The sequence below is a fragment of the Canis lupus genome, chromosome 18, assembly GCF_011100685.1.
Source record: "Canis lupus familiaris isolate Mischka breed German Shepherd chromosome 18, alternate assembly UU_Cfam_GSD_1.0, whole genome shotgun sequence".
NCBI classification, from domain to species: domain Eukaryota; kingdom Metazoa; phylum Chordata; class Mammalia; order Carnivora; family Canidae; genus Canis; species Canis lupus.
The window spans coordinates 13,212,969-13,235,165 of record NC_049239.1 but is presented as its reverse complement, the minus strand read 5'-3'; the positions used below and the strand labels follow the sequence as shown (position 1 = coordinate 13,235,165).

Below are 22,197 nucleotides of genomic sequence, written 5' to 3'. Positions count from 1 at the left end.
TTTTATCTGGCCTTGTCGGTTCCTCCCCTCCCAAAATGCCTGTGTGTAATTGCTGCATACTACTGTGGAGGGCTCCCAGTTTGCTATCTCTAGATCTGACTTTCCTGGGTTACAGCCACCTGCCTTCATTTTCATTTCCCAAGCATAGCCTGCTCTTTCCTGACTCAGGGTTTTGCATCTGCTGTTCCTTTTCCAGGAAGGCTGTCTCCTCATCTTTCAGATCTCTCTTCCGATGACATCACCTCGTTTAAAGCAGTCCTCCCCCACTCTCTGCGCTGTGCATTTTCCCCATCAGCAATTCCACGTGACATCATTCTGTTTATTTCTCCCATAGATTTCATCACAACTAGAATATTATCTGATTTATGTATTTGCTTATAGTTACTGTTCCCCCATGGGAGTAGAAATTCTTTGGTGCCAGGAACTTTATCAGACCTGCTCACTGTATCCCTAACACTTAGGATGGGGTCCGACACATGTAGGGGGAGTTCAATAAATACTCACCAAATGAATGAATAAATGGATGGGTAGATGAATGAGTGAATGGAATACCTAAACATCCTACTCAACAACACGCCACATTCCTTAATTTTCTCTTTTCTCTCTCTACTGAGAAACCACAGGACAAAATGTGCAAGGATAACTTTAAAATTTCATACTATTGAGGGACAAATTTCCAACATGTCAAATTTGGACTCATATTAAAGAATGTGGTTCTTCCTTTACTATCTGAGACATTATAGAATTATATAAAAAAACATTTTTAGTGACACTGAAAGTTGTTTTATTATTTTTTTAATATTTATTTATTTATTCATGAGAGACACAGAAAGAGAGAGAGAGGCAGAGACGAGAGAGAGAGAGAGAGAGAGAGAGAGAGAGGCAGAGACATAGGCAGAGGGAGAAGCAGGCTCCTCGCAGGGAGCCTGATGTGGGACTGGATCCTGGATACCAGGATCACAACTGCACCAGAAGGCAGCCACCCAACTGCTGAGCCACCCAGGTGTCCCTGAAAGTTGTTTTAAATTAGAATGCATGGCCACACAGTCTTAGAAAGAATTATTTTTTTTAAAGCGTGGATTCTCAGTTTTTTAGTTTCATTCCTATCTAACAATTTCTCAAGATTACCTCATTAAAGATCAACCAATCAATAATGTCACAAGTATTTCTTCATTTCCTATTACATCATCATGATTTGCCAAGGTACTGTGTAGAGATACAAAAGAAGACTACAGTAGGAAAACAAACAAAAAAAAGACAAGCAGGAAATAATCAAAGTTTAACAGTGATTATCTGGAGCAATATGAAAGGAAGTGATTGCTCTTTTCTATTTTAATATATTTTTAACTTGTCCACTTATAGGCATTTAGTTGTATAAAAGACATATCCATATGATTTTTGTCTTCAAGCAGCATATCTTGTATCTGGAGAGGGGGAAAAAGTAACAATCAGGGAACAAATGTAGAATTATTGAATATGAAATTGTATGGTTATTGAAAGGAAGCTCAATCAGTTGTTCAGAGGAGAGATCATAAAGGTGAGTGAAAGTTCTCTTTACATATAAATATGGCAGAAATTTAGCATCTATTGTCGAGAAAGTCAACAAGCAAAATGAAAATAAGTGCTCAGGATTAGACTTGATTTTCCCAGCGAAAATGGCCACTTTCCCAGGCAGCTGATTTTTTCAGACTTTCTACTGATCACCAACACCAGCCTGAGATGTGAACAGTGTTTCTCTTTGCAATGTGAACAACAGTGAGTTCCAAACACTGCCTCCAAACAGAAGTGACTCAATTCAATTCTACAGAAAAAAATAATAAATGAGCTACACACGTTACAATTCAAAAGTAGAAGATGATAAACATCAAAATTGAGGTTTCTCCTGAAACCAGATTTTGGGACATTATTTGCACATTTCCAGTAGTTTGCACTTATTCTGATTAGAGAATTTAAAAATTGAAGAGAAGAAAGTAAGAATTTACATCATAAATTTGCCCTCTGGACCAGAAAAAGTAAAAAACTGCAAAAAAAAAAAAAAAGGGCAAAAAAAGTTCTACTCTTTGAACTACAGGATACAATCAATTATAAGATGAGTCCTAATAAAATGTGAAAAATGTGCATTTAAGAATCAGCAATGTAAAATAATGTATACATTTTGTGACTATTTGATGAATGTCTGCTGCACCCAGTTATGAGACCAGTTTCTATGCTTCTTTTTTTGTTCATCATTATATCCATGGACGGCACTAATCAATTCTTAATAAATCCTTGAATGAACAAATGAATGAATGAATGAATGGGTATGTAGCTTTAATAGTGAGTATGTAGCTCTAATAGTTTGTCTTACACTTCAAATACCTAAATGGTAAATAAGAAATGCATTTTATTTTATTTTTAAATATTTTATTTATTTATTCATGAGAGACACATAGAGAGGCAGAGACACAGGCAGAGGGAGAAGCAGCCTCCCTGTGGGGAGCCCGACATGGGACTCGATCCCGGCTCTCCAGGATGAGGCCCTGGGCTGAGGGCGGCGCTAAACCACTGAGCCACCCGGGCTGCCCAAGAAATGCATTTTAAATCAGCATTAACTACTAAATAAGTGCTGGAAAGTAGCAATAACATTGTCTAACATTTATTTTGAGGTGATGCATTATCTCTTTGGAAAGAAGTCCTGGAAATGATTAAATTCTGATAAATAAGAACCACCCACCTCTGTGTAAACCAGGTGAAGCTTGGTTGGTAAAGCCTAAATGAGTTATTTGAGGTGTTTAATATAACAAGTAAATTGACAGGGAGAGCAAGCTGTGATCACATCCTACTCCTCACTGTTTAAAAGACAACCAAATTCAGACCTATGAGAAAAGCAATCCTCTACTTTTATAGAAACCTGTAAGGGAGATGCCATTCTGTCCATGCACCATTTCTTTCTTTCTTAGAAAAGGCATTTAAAAGGAGCCTGGGTGGCTCACTTGTTGGAGCCACGGGCTCTTGATTTTGGCTCAGGTCATGATCTTGGGGTCCTGGGATCAAGTCTCCTCTACCCCCACTCTGTGCTCAGTGGGGAGTTTACTTAAGGAGTCTCCCTCTGCCTCTCTCCCCCACCACACTGCTCTTGCTCCCTCACTCTGTCTCTCAAATAAATGAATACATCCCTTTGTACACAACCTGCTTCTGTTTTGGGGTTTCACAGGTAGCAGAGCAGATTCCCTTGCTGCGATCTATTAAAAGTCACCTCTCAACACATGGGTTTGTAAAAAAAAAAAAAAAAGAAAAGAAAAAGGTAAGAAAAAAAATGAAAAAAAATCTTTAAAAAAAAGGAAAAGGCATTTAACAGAAGAAAACAATGTCTTTAAGTACAGGCAGCACTTACTACAGTGTGATGATTATTAAACCAAATTCTTATATAGAAAGATGCGGTTCAAAGAATAATTCTATTCTCCGAGGGAAGCTACTTTGCCTTCTAGTGTAAGTTGATAGTCTATTCTCTCCTGTGTCCTTCTGACATCTCTACCCCACTCCTTATTTGTTTGATCACTACCACCACCACCAAACCACCACTAAGTTCCGATACGAGTGGTCCGCAGAGCTGACTGGCCCAGACTGCAAGTGTTCAAAAGAGCATGTAACAGGGAGCAGAAGTTTCAGAGTGGGATGTGGGTTATATCTGTATTTGCATAGAGCGTCCAAATAAACTAAGAATTGTGAGTCACCTAGATGAGCGACCATGGAACCAATTATATGAACTGATGATATGAAATCCCAGGCAGCCATTGACGAAAGGAAAAATCCCCATATACTCCCCTGGAAGATATGAGTGACATAGACTTAACTTTTTTTAAAAAGTTGTAGACCAATATATAATTTAAGTTTTCATTTTTTAAAGAAATATGTTTGGGGTATGAGTATATCTGCTTAGAAAACACTATAGAAGGTAATGATGGTTGAGGGAAGCATAGTACTTGCCTTCAAAAAGTTTTGCTCTCCCAAAAGAAGAAGTTTTGGTCTAGAGAGGGAGATAAGACTTGTATGAAAACAGAATCAGGATACCAAGGTAGATAGCAAAAGGCATCTTAAAAGAGAATCAGATAAGGGGCCAAGAGAATTCAGAAAAGGGACTAGATTAATGCTGCCTGAGAGCATCAAGGAATGTTCATGGAGGAGAGAGAGTTTTAAGGAGCTCGAAGCTAGGTGTGAGGGTGTATAGAATAGAAACATTCTGAATTAATTTTAAGACAAATATTTGCCTCTATTTCAGTGTAGTTGAGTTACACGTCCAACAATGTGTCACTTACAGAAAATGCCCGTGCACTGTATACACATATACTATACGATGCCTATACACCATACATATATGAATATATATGTTTGGAGAGAGATGCTCCATTTATATTTATTTATTTTTAAAGATTTTATTTATTCATGAGAAAAAACACAGAGAGGGAGGCAGAGACACAGGCAGAGGGAGAAGCAGGCTCCCTGCAGGGAGCCCCATGTGAGACTCAATCCTAGAACCCCTGCAATCACGCCCTGAGCCAAAGGCAGCCGCTCAACCACTGAGCCACCCAGGTGCCCCAAGAAGTATATTTTAAATAACTACAGAACCTTAGAGGGCCTTCGAACCCCATCATAGGATGTTTAATAGCATCCCTGGCCTTCATCCACTAGTTTTCAATAGCATACCATCAGGCGTGACAACAAAAATGTCCTAGACATTACCAAATGCCCTGAGGGGCAAGATAGCCCTTAGTTAAGAACCAATGGTATACACAGTTGACTCTGGAACAACATGGGTGTTATAGGTTCCAAACCCTGTGGAGTTGAAAATCCTCCAGTAAGCTGGAGGATTCTTCAGAAACTTGGCTACGAACAGCCTACTTTTTTTTTTTTTTAAGATTTTATTTCTTTATTCATGAGAGACACACAGAGAAGGGCAGAGACACAGGCAGAGGGAAAAGCAGGCTCCACGCAGGGAGTCCAACATGGGACTCCATCCCGGGTCCCCAGGATCAAGCCCTGGGCCAAAGGTGGCGCTAAACCTCTGAGCCACCCGGGGTTCCCCAAACAGCCTACTCTTTTTTTTTTTTTTTTTAAGATTTTATTTATTTATTTATTAGAGACAGAGAGAGAGAGAGAGAGGCAGAGACACAGGCAGAAGGAGAAGCAGGCTCCATGCAGGGAGCCCGACGTGGGACTCGATTCAGGGTCTTCAGGATCTCGCCCTGGGCTGAAGGCGGCGCTAAACCGCTGAGCCACCCGGGCTGCCCCAAACAGCCTACTCTTGATTGGAAGCCTTAGCCGTAGGTAACACCATCAGTCAATATTATCTGTGACTTACTTACGTATTATACACTGTATTCTTACAAGAAGGTAAAGGAAAATGTTAAGAAAATCATAAGAGACAACACATTTACAGTATTGTACTGTACTCGTGAGAAAATTTCCACATATAGGTGGGTGGTCCTGTGTAGTTCAAAGCCGTGTTGTTCAAGGGTCAACTGTACAAGCAAATCCTCCCCTGTGAGTGGATAAGGATTCTCAAGTTCATGATCTTGATTTTTATTTTTTGGGTCCCTTCAACGGTTCTTCGTTTAAAGTGTATTCGTTTTACTTATTTGAAGTTATCTCTACACTCAACAGCTTAGGGCTTGAATTCAGGACCCCGAGATTAAGTAAGAGTCGCATGCTCTTTCAACTGAGTCAGCCAGGCACTCCTTAACCCTATTTAAGGATCAAGTAAGTTTTTTGCGCATCTGTTGAAAGCTGTTGACTCGTTTATCAGAAAAATGCACATGGTCACACCGTGTGGAATACAATTACGGGGAATTTACACTAGGGTTCTCCCCAGAGGAGTTCTGTTTCCTGGAGTTTAAAGAATTGTCTTGGTCTGCATTTTCCAGCTAAGCAACTGCAGGCTGTGCCCAGAAGGTCCACAGTCTCTTTTGCAGTCGCTTGGGTATTTACTTCGGAGCACTGACAATCAGGATAGTCTTCCCGTTTACCAAGCTACGAAGCTCTCCCATCCTTCATCTTCACGTGCGTCAGTCAGTTTTAGCGAATCCATCCCAGCAGGATCTGAACCCTGCTGCGGTAGGACAGATCCCACTCCCCCCACTGCCTGCCAGTCTCCATCCCTGTCCAGTCCCGCGATCCCTTCCTTAGTTGCCCAGATGACTGAGAAGGAAGATAGAACCACAGAGTCAGCAGGGGTAGGAAAGGGAGGCCCTTGGTTTTTTTTTTTTTTTTTTTTTTTTTTTTAAGATTTTATTTATTCATGAGAAACAGAGAGAGAGAGAGAGAGAGAGGAGAGAGAGAGAGAGAGAGGCAGAGACACAGGCCGAGGGAGCAGCGGGGTCCAAGCAGGGAGCCCGACGCGGGCCTCGATCCCGGGACCCGGGGTCACGCCCTGGGCCGGGGGCAGATGCTGCAGCGCTGAGCATCCCGAGCCCCTCGGTTTCGGCCGTGAGAGGCGGCACACAGGCCCGCAGAAGTGCGGCCACAACGAGCCCAGAGTCCCGGAGTAAACCCTCGAGTCCCCGCAGCGCCCCCCCCCCCCGCGCCGCCCGCCGCCTCGGGACCGCGCCGCCTGGGAGCAGGGGGGCCGCCGCGGTCGCTCCCGGCCCGAGCCCCCCGCGCCCCGACCTGGCCCGCGCCCCCGGCCTCCGCGCTCCGGGAAGGGGAAGCGTGCGGGAGGGGAAGGGCGGCGGCCTCCGCGGCCCTCTTTCCGACTCAGGTGTCTCTGTTGCTCCATAAATAAAACGTGTCCGGGCCCCGTGCGACGCTATAAAGGCGGCGGCGCGGCGGCCCGGGGCACTCCCGGCGGGCCCGCGGCCGGAACAGGTGAGCGGCCCGACCGCCGCCCCGCCCCGCCCCGCCCCGCCCCGCCCCGCCCCGCTGCCCCGGGAGCCCCGCTGCCCCGGGAGCCCCGCCAGCGGCCGGCCCTGCGCGGGGTCGGGCGGGAGGGCAGGCCCCGCGGCCTCGTCTGCGGGGTCGGGGGGCGGGGGGCGGGGGGCGGGGGGCCGGCGCCAGGGCACTGCACCTGCCCCGACGCGGCCCCCGGCGGGACGGCGACCGCCGCTGGAATTTGCCTGGGGACCCGGGGACCGGGGCCTGACGTCTCCACGCCCAGCCCGGGGGCCGGAGCTGCGCCCTGGGTCGGCGCCGCGCGAGAGGAGCGCGGGCTCCCGCCGGGCTTTGGGGGAGATTTCAGGACGCGGACAGCGCCCCGGCGGCCGGCGGGCGGGGGCTGGGTCGAGCCCCGGAGCCCCCGGAGCCCCCGGACCCCGGGCGGGGCGGCAGGTGCGGGCGGCGGGACCCCGGGACCTCGGGGCAGCAGGTGCGGGCGACGGGACCGCGGGACCCCGGGCAGGGCGGCAGGTGCGGGCGGCGGGACCCCGGGACCTCGGGGCAGCAGGTGCGGGCGACGGGACCGCGGGACCCCGGGGCAGCAGGTGCGGGCGACGGGACCGCGGGACCCCGGGGCAGCAGGGTCCCGCGGGCGACGGGATCCCGGGACCTCGGGACCCCGGGCAGGGCGGCAGGTGCGGGCGGCGGGACCCCGGGACCCCGGCAGGGTAGCAGTTGCGGGCGACGGGACCCTGGGACCCCGGCAGGGCAGCAGGTGCGGGCGACGGGACCCCGGGACCCCGGCAGGGTAGCAGGTGCGGGCGACGGGACCCTGGGACCCCGGCAGGGCAGCAGGTGCGGGCGACGGGACCCCGGGACCCCGGCAGGGTAGCAGGTGCGGGCGACGGGACCGCGGGACCCCGGGGCAGCAGGTGCGGGCGACGGGACCGCGGGACCCCGGCAGGGCAGCAGGTGCGGGCGACGGGACCGCGGGACCCCGGGGCAGCAGGTGCGGGGGACGGGGCCGAGAGCAGCAGGTGCGCGGCCGGGCCCCGGGCTGGGCGGCCGCAGGGGCGCCGGGCGGCGGCTGACGCGCGGTCCCCTGCTCCCCGCCGGGCCGCTCCTTCCCGGCCCCGCGGCGCCCCCGCCTCCGCAGGTCATGGACGCGCCGCGCAGCCGGCTGGAGCCGCCCCCGCTCCCGGAGTACAGCTGCAGCTACGTGGTGTCGCGGCCGGTGTTCAGCGAGCTCGCCTTCCAGCAGCAGCACGAGCGGCGCCTGCAGGAGCGCAAGACGCTGCGGGAGAGCCTGGCCCGCGGCTGCAGGTAGCGCGGCCGGGGCGCGGGGGGCGTCGCCAGCCTGCCGGGCCGCCGGCCTTCCCGCTCGCCGGGTGGCTCCACCGTTCTCCGCCCCGGGAGGCGCCCCGGGAGGCGCGGGCTGCGGGCTGGGACCCAGCGGCGCCCAGTGTACGCCCAGGCTCGGGCCTCCCTGGGGCAGCGGGACCCCCAGGGAGCCCTGCGTCCTCCCCAGCCGCCAACGGGCCACCTGTGCCCAGCTACCACGACAGGAGCTAGACAACTGTCACCTGCTGCCAGATTTTCTTTGGTTTTAAGAATCTTTTTTTTTTTTTTTTAAGATTTCATTTATTATTTATGAGAGACATAGGGAGAGAGAGGCAGAGACACAGGCAGAGGGAGAAGCAGGCTCCCTGCAGGGAGCCCAACATGGGACTCGATCCCGGGACTCCAGGATCACACCCCGGGCTGCAGGCAGGCGCTCAACCGCTGAGCCACGGGGGGCCCAAAGAATCTTTTATTATAGGACATAAGTATATACACAAGTAGACGTAGTAGTATAATGAAACCCTCTCCATGTTTTTTTTTTTTTTTTAATTTATTTAGGATAGTCATACACAGAGAGAGAGAGGCAGAGACATAGGCAGAGGGAGAAGCAGGCTCCATGCACCGGCAGCCCGACGTGGGATTCGATCCCGGGTCTCCAGGATCGCGCCCTGGGCCAAAGGCAGGCGCCAAACCGCTGCGCCACCCAGGGATCCCCCTCTCCATGTTTTTACCCATCACTCCGCTTCAACGACCAAGTCTATCTCTCTCCACCCACTTGTCCTCATTCTATTTTTTAAAAAAGATTTTATTTATTTATGAGAGACACACAGAGAGAGAGAGAGGCAGAGACACAGGCAGAGGGAGAAGCAGGTTCCCTGCAGGGAGGCCGACGTGGGACTCGATCCCTGGACTTCAGATCACACCCTGAGCTGAAGGCAGATGCTCAGCCGCTGAGCCACCCAGGCATCCCTACTTTTTTTTTTTTTTTTTTAAAGCAAATCCTATATACCGTATCTTTTTTTTTAAGATTTTATTTTATTTATTCATGAGAGACACAGAGAGGGAGGCAGAGACATAGGCAGAGGGAGAAGAAGGCTCCAAGCCAGGAGCCTGATGCGGGACTCCATCCCGGGACCCCAGGATCACCCTGAGCTGAAGGCTGGAGCTAAACCGCTGAGCCACCCAGGCATCCCCTATAGCATATCTTTTTGTCTGTATATATTTCGGTATATGTGTCTAGGGACTCTTTAAAAAAAAAAAAAGCAGTTACCTTATCACACCTAAAAAATAATTCCTTAATATGAAAAAGTCAAAATTTCCAATTGTGTCATAATTTAAATAATCAGTTGAATGAGGATAATGCCCACCCACTCTTAACATTTTTTCCCCTTTTATCTAAAGGGTGCTGAATTTAGAAAATACTAAATACTAAATAGCAAGGCGCAGCAAAGTGTACATTTATCATGTTAAGATTTTTGTATAAACTGGCTCCAAGCTTGTGTTGCCAAAATAAAGAGAGTGTGTTTATTTTTCTTTAAAGAAAAAAAAAAAAGGAGTAGGAGAAGGCGCCTGGGTTAGAAGTCTGAAAATTAATCTCCATTTAGAGACTCCACATTGATCGTTCTGTGGCTGGTCTAGAAAATGGGTCCTTGTGTGGGGATATTTTCTCAGAGGATTACAAAGGTGGGAGAGAGGGAGGCGACACTTAATCCTGTGTTTTCTACTGCAGGCATTTATAAGGGTAGATAGAGTTCTTGGCAAAAGCATGGCAAGCGCTTCAGCGTTGGTATTTGCCATGCAATTCTTATTCTTTTTCCAAACGGTTGTAAAGATCAGCCCAGTCCTGCTCAAAACTTTGTGCTTTGCAATTGGTCGTGCCCGAGATGGTATTGGAAACCCACTTTTCTTGCCTTTTGACAGTTGTTCAAGGAAGAGAGGCCTTGGTGTGCTGAAGACTCTCCTGCCCATCTTGGACTGGCTCCCCAAATACCGAATCAAGGAATGGCTGCTTAGCGACATCATCTCGGGAGTTAGTACTGGGCTAGTGGGCACGCTGCAAGGTAGGTGTTGGTGGATTGGCTTCCGAGGGATTGAGAGTCACAATCTCCAGCAGCTCCTGACTCCCAGGAGGCTGTACCAAATGTTTGCTTACCGTTCGAGATCTTCATCTTTCCTCTAGAGCCCCTTAGTGGACAGATTTGCCTCTTCTTTCCTCTTCCTTAGAGTTCTCCTCCTGGGAAACCCTTCATGGCTTCAGCGAGAGCCCTAGCATCTGAGCAGCGGCTTCCCAACCTTTATTGACCACAACTCACAGTAAGAAATAGATCTGCACACACTTACCTCAAGTTTTGTGAGATAATATTTACCCTCACTACAAGCGATATACTCTGATGGTTTCCGTTCTGTCCTATTCTATTCTGCTTATATTTTTTAAATGATGATTGCTGTCCATTAAATTATTTTGCATCCCACACTTGGGTCTTGACCTGTAATTTGAAGGTGGCTTAAGGGGAAGTGAAGGAAGTCTTTTAGCCTAGAGTGTTGTACATAGCATTTTTTTCTGTCCTCCTTCCTTTTTTTAATCCACCCTCTTATTTTAATCTCTGGCAAAATGTCTTAACAGAGGTGTTTTGTTTTAAACAGGCTTTATATTTCCATGAACATCTTAGAAATCTGTTTGCATAGTTGGTGAAGAGCAGTATGAGCATTCTCCTCTGTCTCCCATCCCCATTGTCTTCCTTCTGCTATCCCTCCAACTCTACAAAGCCCCTGGACCATGAAAGCAGAAGTCTCATTTATTTATTGTAATTTTAGGGGCCATCTGATATGCTCCAGGCACTAGGTATGCTGACATGAATAAGATGTACCACCTGCTCTCAAGGAGCTCATGGTCCCGTGGGAAAGTGGGTAATGACAGTTCAACACAGGCAGGGGCAGGGGTTCAAGGCCTAGGAGGTGAGCCAGCTTAGAGGCTCACCACCCAGCCTTAGGGTTCTGGGAATGGCTTCCTGGACGCCAAGTTGCCACAGTGGAGTTTCCGGGAAGGTTAAGTCTGAGATTGTCAAACGTTGGGAAGTAGAGTTGGGTGGGGATGTGGGTAGAAAGATGGCTTGAAAATGGACCATTTCAAAACTTAGTAGCAACAGTCGATGAGCAATGTCATGAGCCAGCCTTTGCCCATAGAGCTCTCAAGGTTACTCAGAGCAAGCCCAGTAGATTTCCACAGAGGAGGATGTTCTGTGGCCCCCAGTGTGCAGCTCCAGCCTGACCAACCGTGTTTTCAATCACAGAGGTGGACTGTGCAGCACATAAGTTCCATGATGCCACGTGCCCACGTGCACAGTGGACTCTTAAAAGCTGTGACGTAGCAACACCATGTGACTCCTGGGGGACAGGAACCATCGAACTGTGCTAGTGCCCGGCACAGAGACTGGCACAAAATAGATGGCCTCCTAAACATTTAGTGAAGAGGATTGATGATGAATCACCCTTATATGTGAAAAATGATATTTCAAGCTCTATCTTCCAAATTTTCATAGGCTGCCTAAGAATTAATCCTACTTTTAATTTGGTTTATTAAGTACCAGACACTGTGCTGAGGCTTTGGCCAATTATCTCATTTAATCTTCATGAAAACATTTATTAACCCCTTAGTTAGATAAATGAGAAATCCATTAAGCCTTTTTCTATCTCAGTAAAATCATCTTTGTAAGTCGAATTTCTGGGAGGTGAACCTGGTTCATTCCTGCATTCATTCACCCTTCATTCACTTAGTACTATTTGTAAACCAATTCTGTATGCCAGGCGTTCAGCGGTGAAGATTCAGTGGTTTATTGACAAGCACAGGTACTGACCTCATGGAGTTCCCTTATTTTTTTTTTTTATGGAGTTCCTTTTGAATGGTGGACATTAATTTAATTAAATTATTAAGTATATAAAGTGAAAAAATAATTACTGACTGTAATAGATGTAATCCATTGTGTCGGATTATGTACTCTGTACTAGGGATTATTTTGAGGAGGGAGTATTTATTTTAGATAGAATGGTCAAGGAAGGCCTTACTGAGGAAACAAAATGTAGTCAGAGGTCCAGAGGATAAAGAGACGCCATAGAAAGAGCAGAAGGGAGAGTGTTACCAGGGAAAGGCCCAAGGCCAAAAGGAGTTCAGTATTTTCAAGTGAGTTGTAAGAATTCTAGTGTGGGTGGGTGCAGTGGGTGGGGGGAGGGTGAACAGGAGATAAGGCTGGGCAGGGCTTGGGGCTAGGATGAGGCAGTGAGGCACTTGCTCTCAGAAGGCTTCCTTAAATGTTGTGCCTCGGGCCCTTGGCTTGCCTCACCCCACTCCCAGCCCCGAGGACAGGTGTGTCAGCTTAAACCAGCTCCAGCAGGAGATGGAGAGATCCGCAGAGATCTGACATATATTTTGGAGCAACAATCACTGGTGTCTCCTGATGGATTTTGCATGTAGATGAAAAATCCCAGATGGCTCCAAAGTTATTGGCTTGAGCAACCGGGTAGATGGTTATGTCCCTTATTAAAATGGCAACGGCTGGCTGAGGAGCAGGTTTGGGATGGAAAGTGAAGAGTTTCTTTTTGGACACGTGCGTGAGACCGCTAAGTGGAAATGCCAAATATAGAGCTTCTCTTGAGCTATCACAAGAGAAGGGGAGAGGTCTGAGCTAGGCAGAAAAATCAGGAAAGCATCCCTTTGTCGAGGTGATCTCTAAAGGAGTGGGAATGCCTGAGGAATTCCCTTTATTCTCTCCTTTACCCCGGGAGAAAGGGCAGATGGAAGAGAAGATGGCTGGACCATTCAGAGGTCAGGAAGATAAGAGGCGGAGGAGAAACATGAGGTGGCTCAGGAGGTTCCAGAGGAAGAGCAACTGGAGGGATGTGGGGTCAGAAGCCAAGAGACAAGGTTGCTTTAAAAGGATACAGGCCCCGTAGTGTCCTACTCTTGAGGGGAGAGTCTGAAGACACAACACAGAGCAGGCTTTTAAGATGGTTTGCGTGTGGGACACCTGGTGGCTCAGTCGGTGAAGCATCTGACTCGTGGTTTAGGCGCAGGTCCTGAGATCGAGCCCCACATCAGGCTCTGTGCCCAGTGCGGAGTCTGCTGGACAGTCTCTCCATCCCTCGGCCCCTCCCCCTGCTTGCACACATGCTCTCTCTCTCTCTCAAATAAATTTTAATTTTTTTTTTTTTTTTAAAAAAAAGGTTTACTGTGAAGCAGAATAGAAAAATGGCTGTAGGGGATCCCTGGGTGGCGCAGCGGTTTAGCGCCTGCCTTTGGCCCAGGGCGCGATCCTGGAGACCAGGGATCGAATCCCATGTCGGGCTCCTGGTGCATGGAGCCTGCTTCTCCCTCTGCCTGTGTCTCTGCCTCTCTCTCTCACTATGTGCCTATCATAAATAAATAAAATAAAATAAATTAAAAAAAAAGAAAAATGGCTGTAAGCAGAGAGAGAGGTAGGGGATGGAGGTAGAATGAGGGAGGATTTCGTTTTCTTTCCATAGAAGAGAGAACCAGAACACGTGTGGGGACTGGTGGGGGCGTCCTTGTAGAGAGAGAGGCGTCTCTGGCCCAAGAGGTGGAGGAGAAACTAAAACGTGGTGTGAAGGGGGGATTGCAGATGGGGCTTGAGGACAGAAGTAGGGGGGTTGCTCCTTAAAGACAGGAGGATATTTCCCCCATTTTTAAAAGCAAAAAGACAGAACAAATGGTGCAAGGATAGAGGGGTTTGAAATTATGGTGGAAAGCAAATTGGGAACATCTCTTAGGGACTCTTGAGGTGGAGCCTAAGACTCATCTTGGAACCGGGTGGGTGTGCAGAAGGGGGAGGGGCAGCCTGAGAAAGTCCGGGAGGGGAGGTCTGAGCCACCAGGGCTCCCCAGTGCCCACCTGGGGCCTGACTCTCCCGCAAGGCCCGCAGGCCCCAGTGCACACTACCTGGTCCAGACCAGCTTCTCCAGCTGTTCAAGCGCTTGTCACCCCACGAGGTGGGTGTTCAGGTTCAGCCAGGCAGGGTTTCACCAGACAAGAAAAGGGAAGGGGGGAGAGAGTGAGGCAAGGGGGTTCCGAGAAGGTGAGAAAGTCCACCGGCAGGAGGCAAGAGGAGACAGGGGAGGCACCAAGAACAGGGAGGGAGCCAATCAGTCAATGGTTTAGAAACCTCATGGGAACAAAGAAATGTAGCAGCAAGGATTGCCCAGTAGGTCAACTGAAAGGCTAGGAGGCAATGGTTTGAGAGAGGGAGGAGATTGCAGGGCAGGACCAGAGTCCCTAGTGGTGGCCAGCGAGGGCCACACCACACTCCCGGCTGGCCTGGCGCCTGATGGGTGGGCCAGTAACTCATCGGAGAGGGCAGGCTCAACTCCCCAGAAGCCATTTGTTGCTAAGGGTAATGGGATCTTTTTGACTTCTGTTATATATAAAAAAAGAAGTTACCACCAAGCAGCAAAATATCAACACAAGCCTTTTAGGGGTATCTTCGTTCCCAACTACGGGGGAGACTGCCCTCCAGTTTCTACTCTCGCCTTCTAGATGCTTGCCAACATATTTTTAAGGGATTTTACTTATTTATTCATGAGAGACACAGAGAGAGGCAGAGACACAGGCAGAGGGAGGAGCAGGCTTCCTGGAAGGGAGCCCAATGCGGGGACATGATCCCAGGACCCCGGGATCCCGCCCTGGGCCGAAGGCAGATGTTCAACCACTGAGCCACCCAGGTGCCCCTTGCCAACGTTCGCCAGCACCACCTTTACCAGCGTGTGCTGCCACCTACACGTGAAGGCCACCAGCAGAGGTTCTGGGCTTCAATCAATGGCTCAGATTTCTTTACGCAGCACATTCCTCTATCAAAAAAGATGCTTACAGTATCCTTGAGCAGCACTTGTCCCTAAGTAGGACACTATATGGAAACAGACAAAGTCCCTGTTTCCTGAGGCCTGTAAACACAGCAGAGCCCAGTTCAGGGAAGTGAAGTTTGAGAAACACTTGAGAAAAGTACATAGAGAAGAGGTTGCTTTTATTTCCTGCTCCTCTTTTCTTCCCACTGTGGAGTCACCTTTTGGCTGCAAGCTCTTGGCATGAGGGGTTATCACCATTTCTTGTAAGTTATGTATTAAGACGATTTCCTCAGGAATACAGATTATTCTAGAATGCAGATTCTCTAAGGACAGACTCTCTTGTCCATTCCCAGATCCTCCCAAACCATGTGCGGGCACATGGGAGGTCTATGATCAATAGTCGTCAAGTGGAATGCATGAATGCTTATTGTAGGAAAGCAGAAAATACACACGAGGAAGCTGAAAAATACCTCCTCTGCAATCTAGAAGCCTCCTTTGATCCTACCATGCAGACAACCCACTAATATTTTAGTAAATATCCCACTAGACACATAAATTCTGTAAAAGAAGAAAATGTCAGAATGAGGGGATCCCTGGGTGGCTCAGCGGTTTAGCGCCTGCCTTTGGCCCAGGGCATGATCCTGGAGTCCCGGGATCGAGTCCCACATCGGGCTCCCGGCATGGAGCCTGCTTCTCCCTCCTCCTGTGTCTCTGCCTCTCTCTCTCTCTCTCTCTCTCTCTCTCTCTATGTCTATCATAAATAAATAAATAAATCTTTAAAAAAAATGTCAGAATGATAAAAGCACTAAATTCAGGAGAGCGGTTGCCTTCTGGCGGGGGAGGGAGGAAGGACCATGTGACAGAGGAGAACTATATGGAGTTGCAACTTTACTGGCAATTTATTTCTTAAGCTGGAAGGTGAACACATGGGTGTTCAGTATATTAGTCTTTTTGTATATGGAAGTGACTTAGTATAATACTGAAAATCTTTCGAGATTCTTTTGTGCATGCAACATCCATGTTTGCTTTTTATAAAAGTGAGAGTGTGCATACTTACCATGATTTTTTTAAAAAGATTTATTTATTTGAAAGAGAGAGAGCACAAATGGAGGGAAGAGGGGCAGAGGGAGACGGAGAAGCAGGCTCTCTGCTGAGCAGGGAGCTTAACCTGGGGCTTGATCCCAGGACCCCGGGATCATGACCTGAGCCGAAGCAGACACTCAACTGACACTCAACTGACTGAGCCGCCCAGATGCCCCTGTACCGTGATTTTTTTTTTTTTTTTGTACCGTGATTTTGAATCCTGCTTGTCCTCACTGCTTTATTCTTTACCTAGCTCCATGTCAGTAGATGTATTCCTATGCATCACATCAATTTCCTTTTACAGGATTACGGTGCTTCAGGTATAACTTGGGTAAGCACTTTCCCGCCCTGCGAGTACAGTGGGTCACCTAAATGCACCGAGATGTGTATTTAGTAAATCAGGCGAGCACTGCGAGCCAGGATATTTAGGTTGTTTTCTGCCTTTTTGAAACTGCCTTCCATGTAGTCCTTTGTTAAGGGGCCAGTGATCAATGGGCTTGAGTTTCTTCTCACTGGGAGTGAAATGTGAGGAGGTGATGACTCCCCAAGAAGTACTTAGCCAAGGGCAAGCACGGACTCCGCCCCTCGGGGAGCCAGGACTCCGAGCTGCACCTGTGCGCGGTTGTCATGGTTTCCTGGGTTTGGATCCAGTTCGTTCCCCAGCAAGACAGGGGGGAATGACTGTGCCCCTGTGGACACGGAGACCGACACTGCCTTCCCTCCAACATCTGTTGGCAAAACTGCTCTGAGCCCGCGGACTGAATCCACGAAGTCTTTAACCAACTGACTTGCCTTCGCTTTTCCACTCGTCTAATCAGTGGATAATGGGATGACTGATCGATTCGATCAATTTATTTAAGCAGGTGGTGCTCGAGGATGAATCGCTCTCTCAGCTGATCCAGATCACGTTGGGCAACCTGCTGTGGCCCCCAGCAGGACTGTACGCAAACCAAGCAAGACCAGCCAGGGCGAGCTGCAAGTTTGGAGTATCGATGAAAAGGCCTTTCTTTGAACAGGAGAAATGATGCTGTAACTTTTGTGTGTGAATTTACTCGTTTTGGATGTACTTTCAGGCATGGCGTACGCTCTGCTAGCCGCGGTTCCTGTTGGATATGGTCTCTACTCTGCTTTCTTCCCCATCCTGACATATTTTATCTTCGGAACATCAAGACACATCTCAGTTGGTAATTAGAAGCAACACTACAATTGCATTTATTCCTGTTTAACGTGCTTTAGCTACAGGATGGGTACGAGGCTTCCATACCTTTGTTAATGTTTTCCAGAAAAATAGGCCTTCAATGCTTCACAGGCTTCTCCCATGTGACGATGTAGTGGTTCTTCTTAGCTTTCAAAATACCATCTCTTTGGTTTTAAGTTTATACGTAGCTCTTTTTTTTTTTTTTTTTTAAAGAGGATAGAATTGAAAGATTGTCAAAATAACAGTCTACCTTCAAGTTCTAGCATATTTTCATTTTAAGAAATGTAATGAATTTGACTCCGTATTTAGAAAGTGGTCACTTCCAAAATGCAAAATGGGAAAAATATCTTTAAGGGGTCTCAAACCTCCTGTTTTACTAGACCAACTTATCATTTACTAAATTATGTTCATCAAATACATATTCATCATTTCATTAAAAACTGTACTCCTTTTAAGTCACTAATATTGGAAGGCTGGCAAAAGTATGCCAAAACTATTTAGAAACTAAGTTTGGCTTTCCTTCTTGGTATGGCTCAAAATAGGCTTATTTTCTGCTGTTCCTAAATCTGAATTCTCTTTTGCTGGAATGTTCTAGTAAGTGAATGTTTTAATGCTATTTTGTGACTTTGACATTTATACTTGAGATAATTTTGCGCCTACATCCATCTGCTGGCTAGACATGTCTACCTGGACAATCCGCTTGAGACAAACACAATCATCAACTGTATCTCAACCCATAGCCCCGTCCTTAGCTGTATAGTCCCCAGTACCTGGCGTATTGCCTTGTCTATGGAAGGAGATCAGGAAAAGGTTATTGATTGGAAGCACTTCCTCGCCTGGGAGAATCGATCAGTATCAGAGGCTTGACAACATGAGGAACATAGGAGCTGATTTTTTTTCTCTTTGGTATCCTATACGTGTAGACACTCCAGGTTCCTGGATTTTGGTACTGAGCCCTTCCAACTGTCAGAGCCTTCCATGACAAAAGGATAGGATCACCATCACGGATAAAAATATCAGGAGTGAATGGGAGAGAAGGAATCCTTTCAAAACACAGCATCTTATAGACTGGCATTTGATATGAAAAAAATGATTTGTCTTGAAAAGAGAAGAAGATAAGCTATATACTCTCTTTGCTGTCCCTATATCCCAATCTGGATCTTGTACCATTGTATTTATTTTAAGCATCATTTTCCTAATTAGCTGTGTAGGTTTCTCTTCGAAGACGAGCTGAGACCAGGTACTCAGATCCATTGAGATCAGGGCATAGGATGTCCTAGGAAATGAGCATGTATGAAAGAAATAGGATAGAACAAGTAAGGATTCAGCTTGTTTGTCACCAGGAAAGGTTTCCTGGCAACTTCCCCCACCCCCGCCCCAACATGCATGAAGACCACGCAAAGACATGTTAGATAACCTTCCTGTGTAATCACCAAGCATCCGGAATGCCGTATTAGGACTGCCTACCTGCATGTCTCTCTTGCTCATTTCTGGGTCACAAGTGCTTTGCTTGAAATGTCTGCTTTGTAGCTTTCTTGGTGAACAAAAAATATTTTCTCAATCATAGCTAAGAATTTCACACGTCTAATCCTATGTAGACATGTTGAACCTAAACATTGGTGATGAATAATTATTAATTGATAGAGGCTTCTTTCCCCCAGGGCCATTCCCAGTGGTCAGTTTAATGGTGGGATCTGTCGTACTGAGCATGGCCCCGGATGAACACTTCCACACATCCAGCGGTAATGGCACTGCATTCAATGCCACCGTGATAGACTACGCGGCTAGAGACGCAGCAAGAGTTTTGATTGCGAGCACCCTTACTCTTTTGGTTGGAATCATCCAGGTAATGGGATTGCAAGTACAAGATGGATTAGCATGATTTTTATTTGAAATAACTGAGCGTGAAGCATGTGGACTTCGAGATTCATTTAAAAGCGAAACAGAGCAATTTATTGGACCCCCCCCAAAGTTATTTTCTAAATTATATTGTTTTAGGTCAGATGCTGAAATAGTCAGCAAGACCCCACTTATGAAGGCTCGAGTACCATCCAAGTCAGAGACAGAAAAAAAAAATCAGAATAACATGTGTGATTCAAATGAGGATGAGGGAAGGGAAGTGTGCAGAACCAACAAAGGAGAAAAAAGTGTTCTGGTGAGCAGAGCCATGGGATCTGAAAGTTACAGAAATAAGCCACATGATTTTTGCTTTTCTTATTACATATATAGAAATACTTCAAGGTTCATATTACCGGAGTTTTCAAATTTTAGAGTGGTGGAGGGGCATGCCTACGAGTATTTTTGTATTATTAGCAGGCTACCAGAGTTTTAACTGATATTTAGTTTAATTCGTTAAAAGAGTCAGTCCTTCTCCCAGACAAACATTAACTTTTTCTTTCCTTCTTATACTAGTTGATATTTGGAGGTTTGCAGATTGGATTCATAGTGAGGTACTTGGCAGATCCTTTGGTTGGCGGATTCACAACAGCTGCTGCCTTCCAAGTGCTGGTCTCACAGCTGAAAATCGTTCTCAACGTTTCAACCAAAAACTATAATGGAGTTCTCTCCATCATCTATGTAAGTGTGGCTTCTTACTCTGGGGATGGCTCACTGAGAAAAATCTCTTCTTCCCCTTTAACCTGCATCTGGAGAGCGTAAGTTGCCCCCATGCCATACTTTGGGATGCCATGGAAAACCTTCTCCTCCAAAAAGCAAGCAATAGAATCAGGAGTAACATTGAAGACAGCACATTTTACAAATCATCATTCTCAACTGGTCAGAGTGGTTTCGAAAGTGTCACTGAGGGATCCCTGGGTGGCGCAGCGGTTTGGCGCCTGCCTTTGGCCCAGGGCGCGATCCTGGAGACCCGGGATCGAGTCCCACATCGGGCTCCTGGTGCATGGAGCCTGCTTCTCCCTCTGCCTGTGTCTCTGCCTCTCTCTCTCTCTGTGACTATCATAAATAAAAAAATTAAAAAAAAAAAAAAAGAAACTGTCACTGAACTCAAAAATATTAATGAAAACAAAGCAGTATAGTGAAGTGCTGGTCTGGGATGCCGTGGACTTGAACTCCAGTGTCAGCTTGGCTTCTGATAAGTTCTAGTGACTGTAGACACACCTGGGGGGATAGTGGCTGAAAGCTCAGGATTGGAGCTGGGTGACCTGGAAGTCATGTCCTGACTCTACTAGTGATATGAGCAAATCACCATGCCTTGGTTTCCTTCTCTGCCAAATAGACTTGGTAATAATTATCTATAGTCATAGTTAAGTTAAATGAGGGTGTCAGAGAAACACTTGGCCCAGAGGCTGGCACATGACAAGTACTCGAAAAAAAGTAGTTAGGTTAAAATTATTATTTCACATGCCAAGGCTTCTTTTTTTATTTGTTAAATGAAACGACTGGAGATGTAGCTCTAAAGCCCTCTCTAACTGCAACAGTCCGTAAAATGCATAATGTAAATGTCTCAGCAATTATAGATGAAAAGGAACATTAGATTCAGAGATGATTCAACATGCAAAAGAGATGCAAAAGAAGGATGTAGATCACACTAATTAGATTTGAAAAGTTCTTGGGCCTAAATATACGTTCTATATAAAACATGCTTATTGATGCTTGAAAATGATAATGATAGTAACATGATGTCATCCTAGCTTGGGGAGAATGATACTCCTGCAAAAATAACGTGCTAGGCCTTAAGAATGGAGTTAAGTCCTTTAACGACCCAATGGATTAGCTTTGAAAACAGTGTAAGGCTGTGTATCCATATGTAAAAATTAGCCAGGTGGTCAGGAGTTTTGTTCAGTTCCACGACAATGCCGTTACCCCACATTGCTCTAGCCCTTCAACAAATACTGCCCAGTGCCTGTCACAGGCCATGTACCCCCCTGAGCCTGGGAATAGGTAAAGGAGGTAGTCTCACGCAGGGATTAGTCCGGGGCTTTGACTTTCAGTAGACCTGAATTGGAATCTCAGTTCCACTACCTACTACCCGCATGATTTGGGGCATGGGATATGTAACTTTTCTATACGTCAGTGTCCTCAGTTGTAAAATGGGAGTAATCACAGTAGCCACCTCTTAGAATTGCCAGGATTAAAAAGGATAATCTGTGTAAAGCACTTAGTACACTACCTGGCTCATAGTAAGAGCTTAGTCATTTAATTCATAATAATAATAATAACTGCTATTATTATTTTCGTGACTAAGGTGAACAGACCTCATGGAACTTGCAGTTCACTTCCAAGGAGCCAGCCTATGGATGTAGGCTGTTTTTTGATTCAGTATTATTTTTGTTGTTGTTGCTTTTTTTTCCTACCAGGTGCTTGGTTCATTTTGAAAACCTTCTGACTGCCTTTCTCTGACAGACTCTCTCACCTTTGCAGTCCGTGGCACGTCTTGCTTTTTTTTGGCTTTCATACCTTCCCTGTCAACTGTTCATTCATTTATTCCTTCATTGCCATTCATACAATTCATCTAAGTAGGTATTTAGACTACCTCCAATGTGCTAGGAGCTATTTTCTCCTATACAAATCCACTGACCCCTGAATCCACCAAGATACCCCTTACTGAGTATATTCACCTCTTCGTAAACATTGCTTGGCCTGCATCCACACAGATCACAGGGGGCTTAGGCCCTGGCCATTCGGGGACCTCTGCAGATAAGAATAGTTCTTCTGGTCTCTTAGGACTGGTTTTTTTCTTTTAAGCTTTTATTTAATTCCAGTATAGTTAACATATAGTGTTATTCATTACGGGTGGACAATATCGTGATTCAGACACTTCCATACAGCACCTGGTGCTCATCACAAGTGCCCTCCTTAATCCCCATCACCTGTTTACACATCCTCCCACCCCGCCCCCCCTCTGGTAACCAGCAGTTTGT

At 46.9% G+C, this 22,197-nt stretch overlaps 1 protein-coding gene across 1 annotated transcript in view; it reads left to right on the top strand.

Annotated features, from left to right (window-relative positions):
- The first annotated feature begins 6,823 nt into the window (after positions 1–6,823).
- Positions 6,824–22,197, top strand: part of LOC119877226 (pendrin-like) — a 31,131-nt gene continuing 15,757 nt past the window's right edge. The window contains 6 exon segments of the mRNA XM_038562534.1: positions 6,824–6,840; positions 8,003–8,169; positions 10,108–10,247; positions 17,193–17,303; positions 18,979–19,163; positions 19,730–19,894. Coding sequence (XP_038418462.1) covers positions 8,006–8,169; positions 10,108–10,247; positions 17,193–17,303; positions 18,979–19,163; positions 19,730–19,894 — 765 coding nt within the window. The 5' untranslated portion in view covers positions 6,824–6,840; positions 8,003–8,005.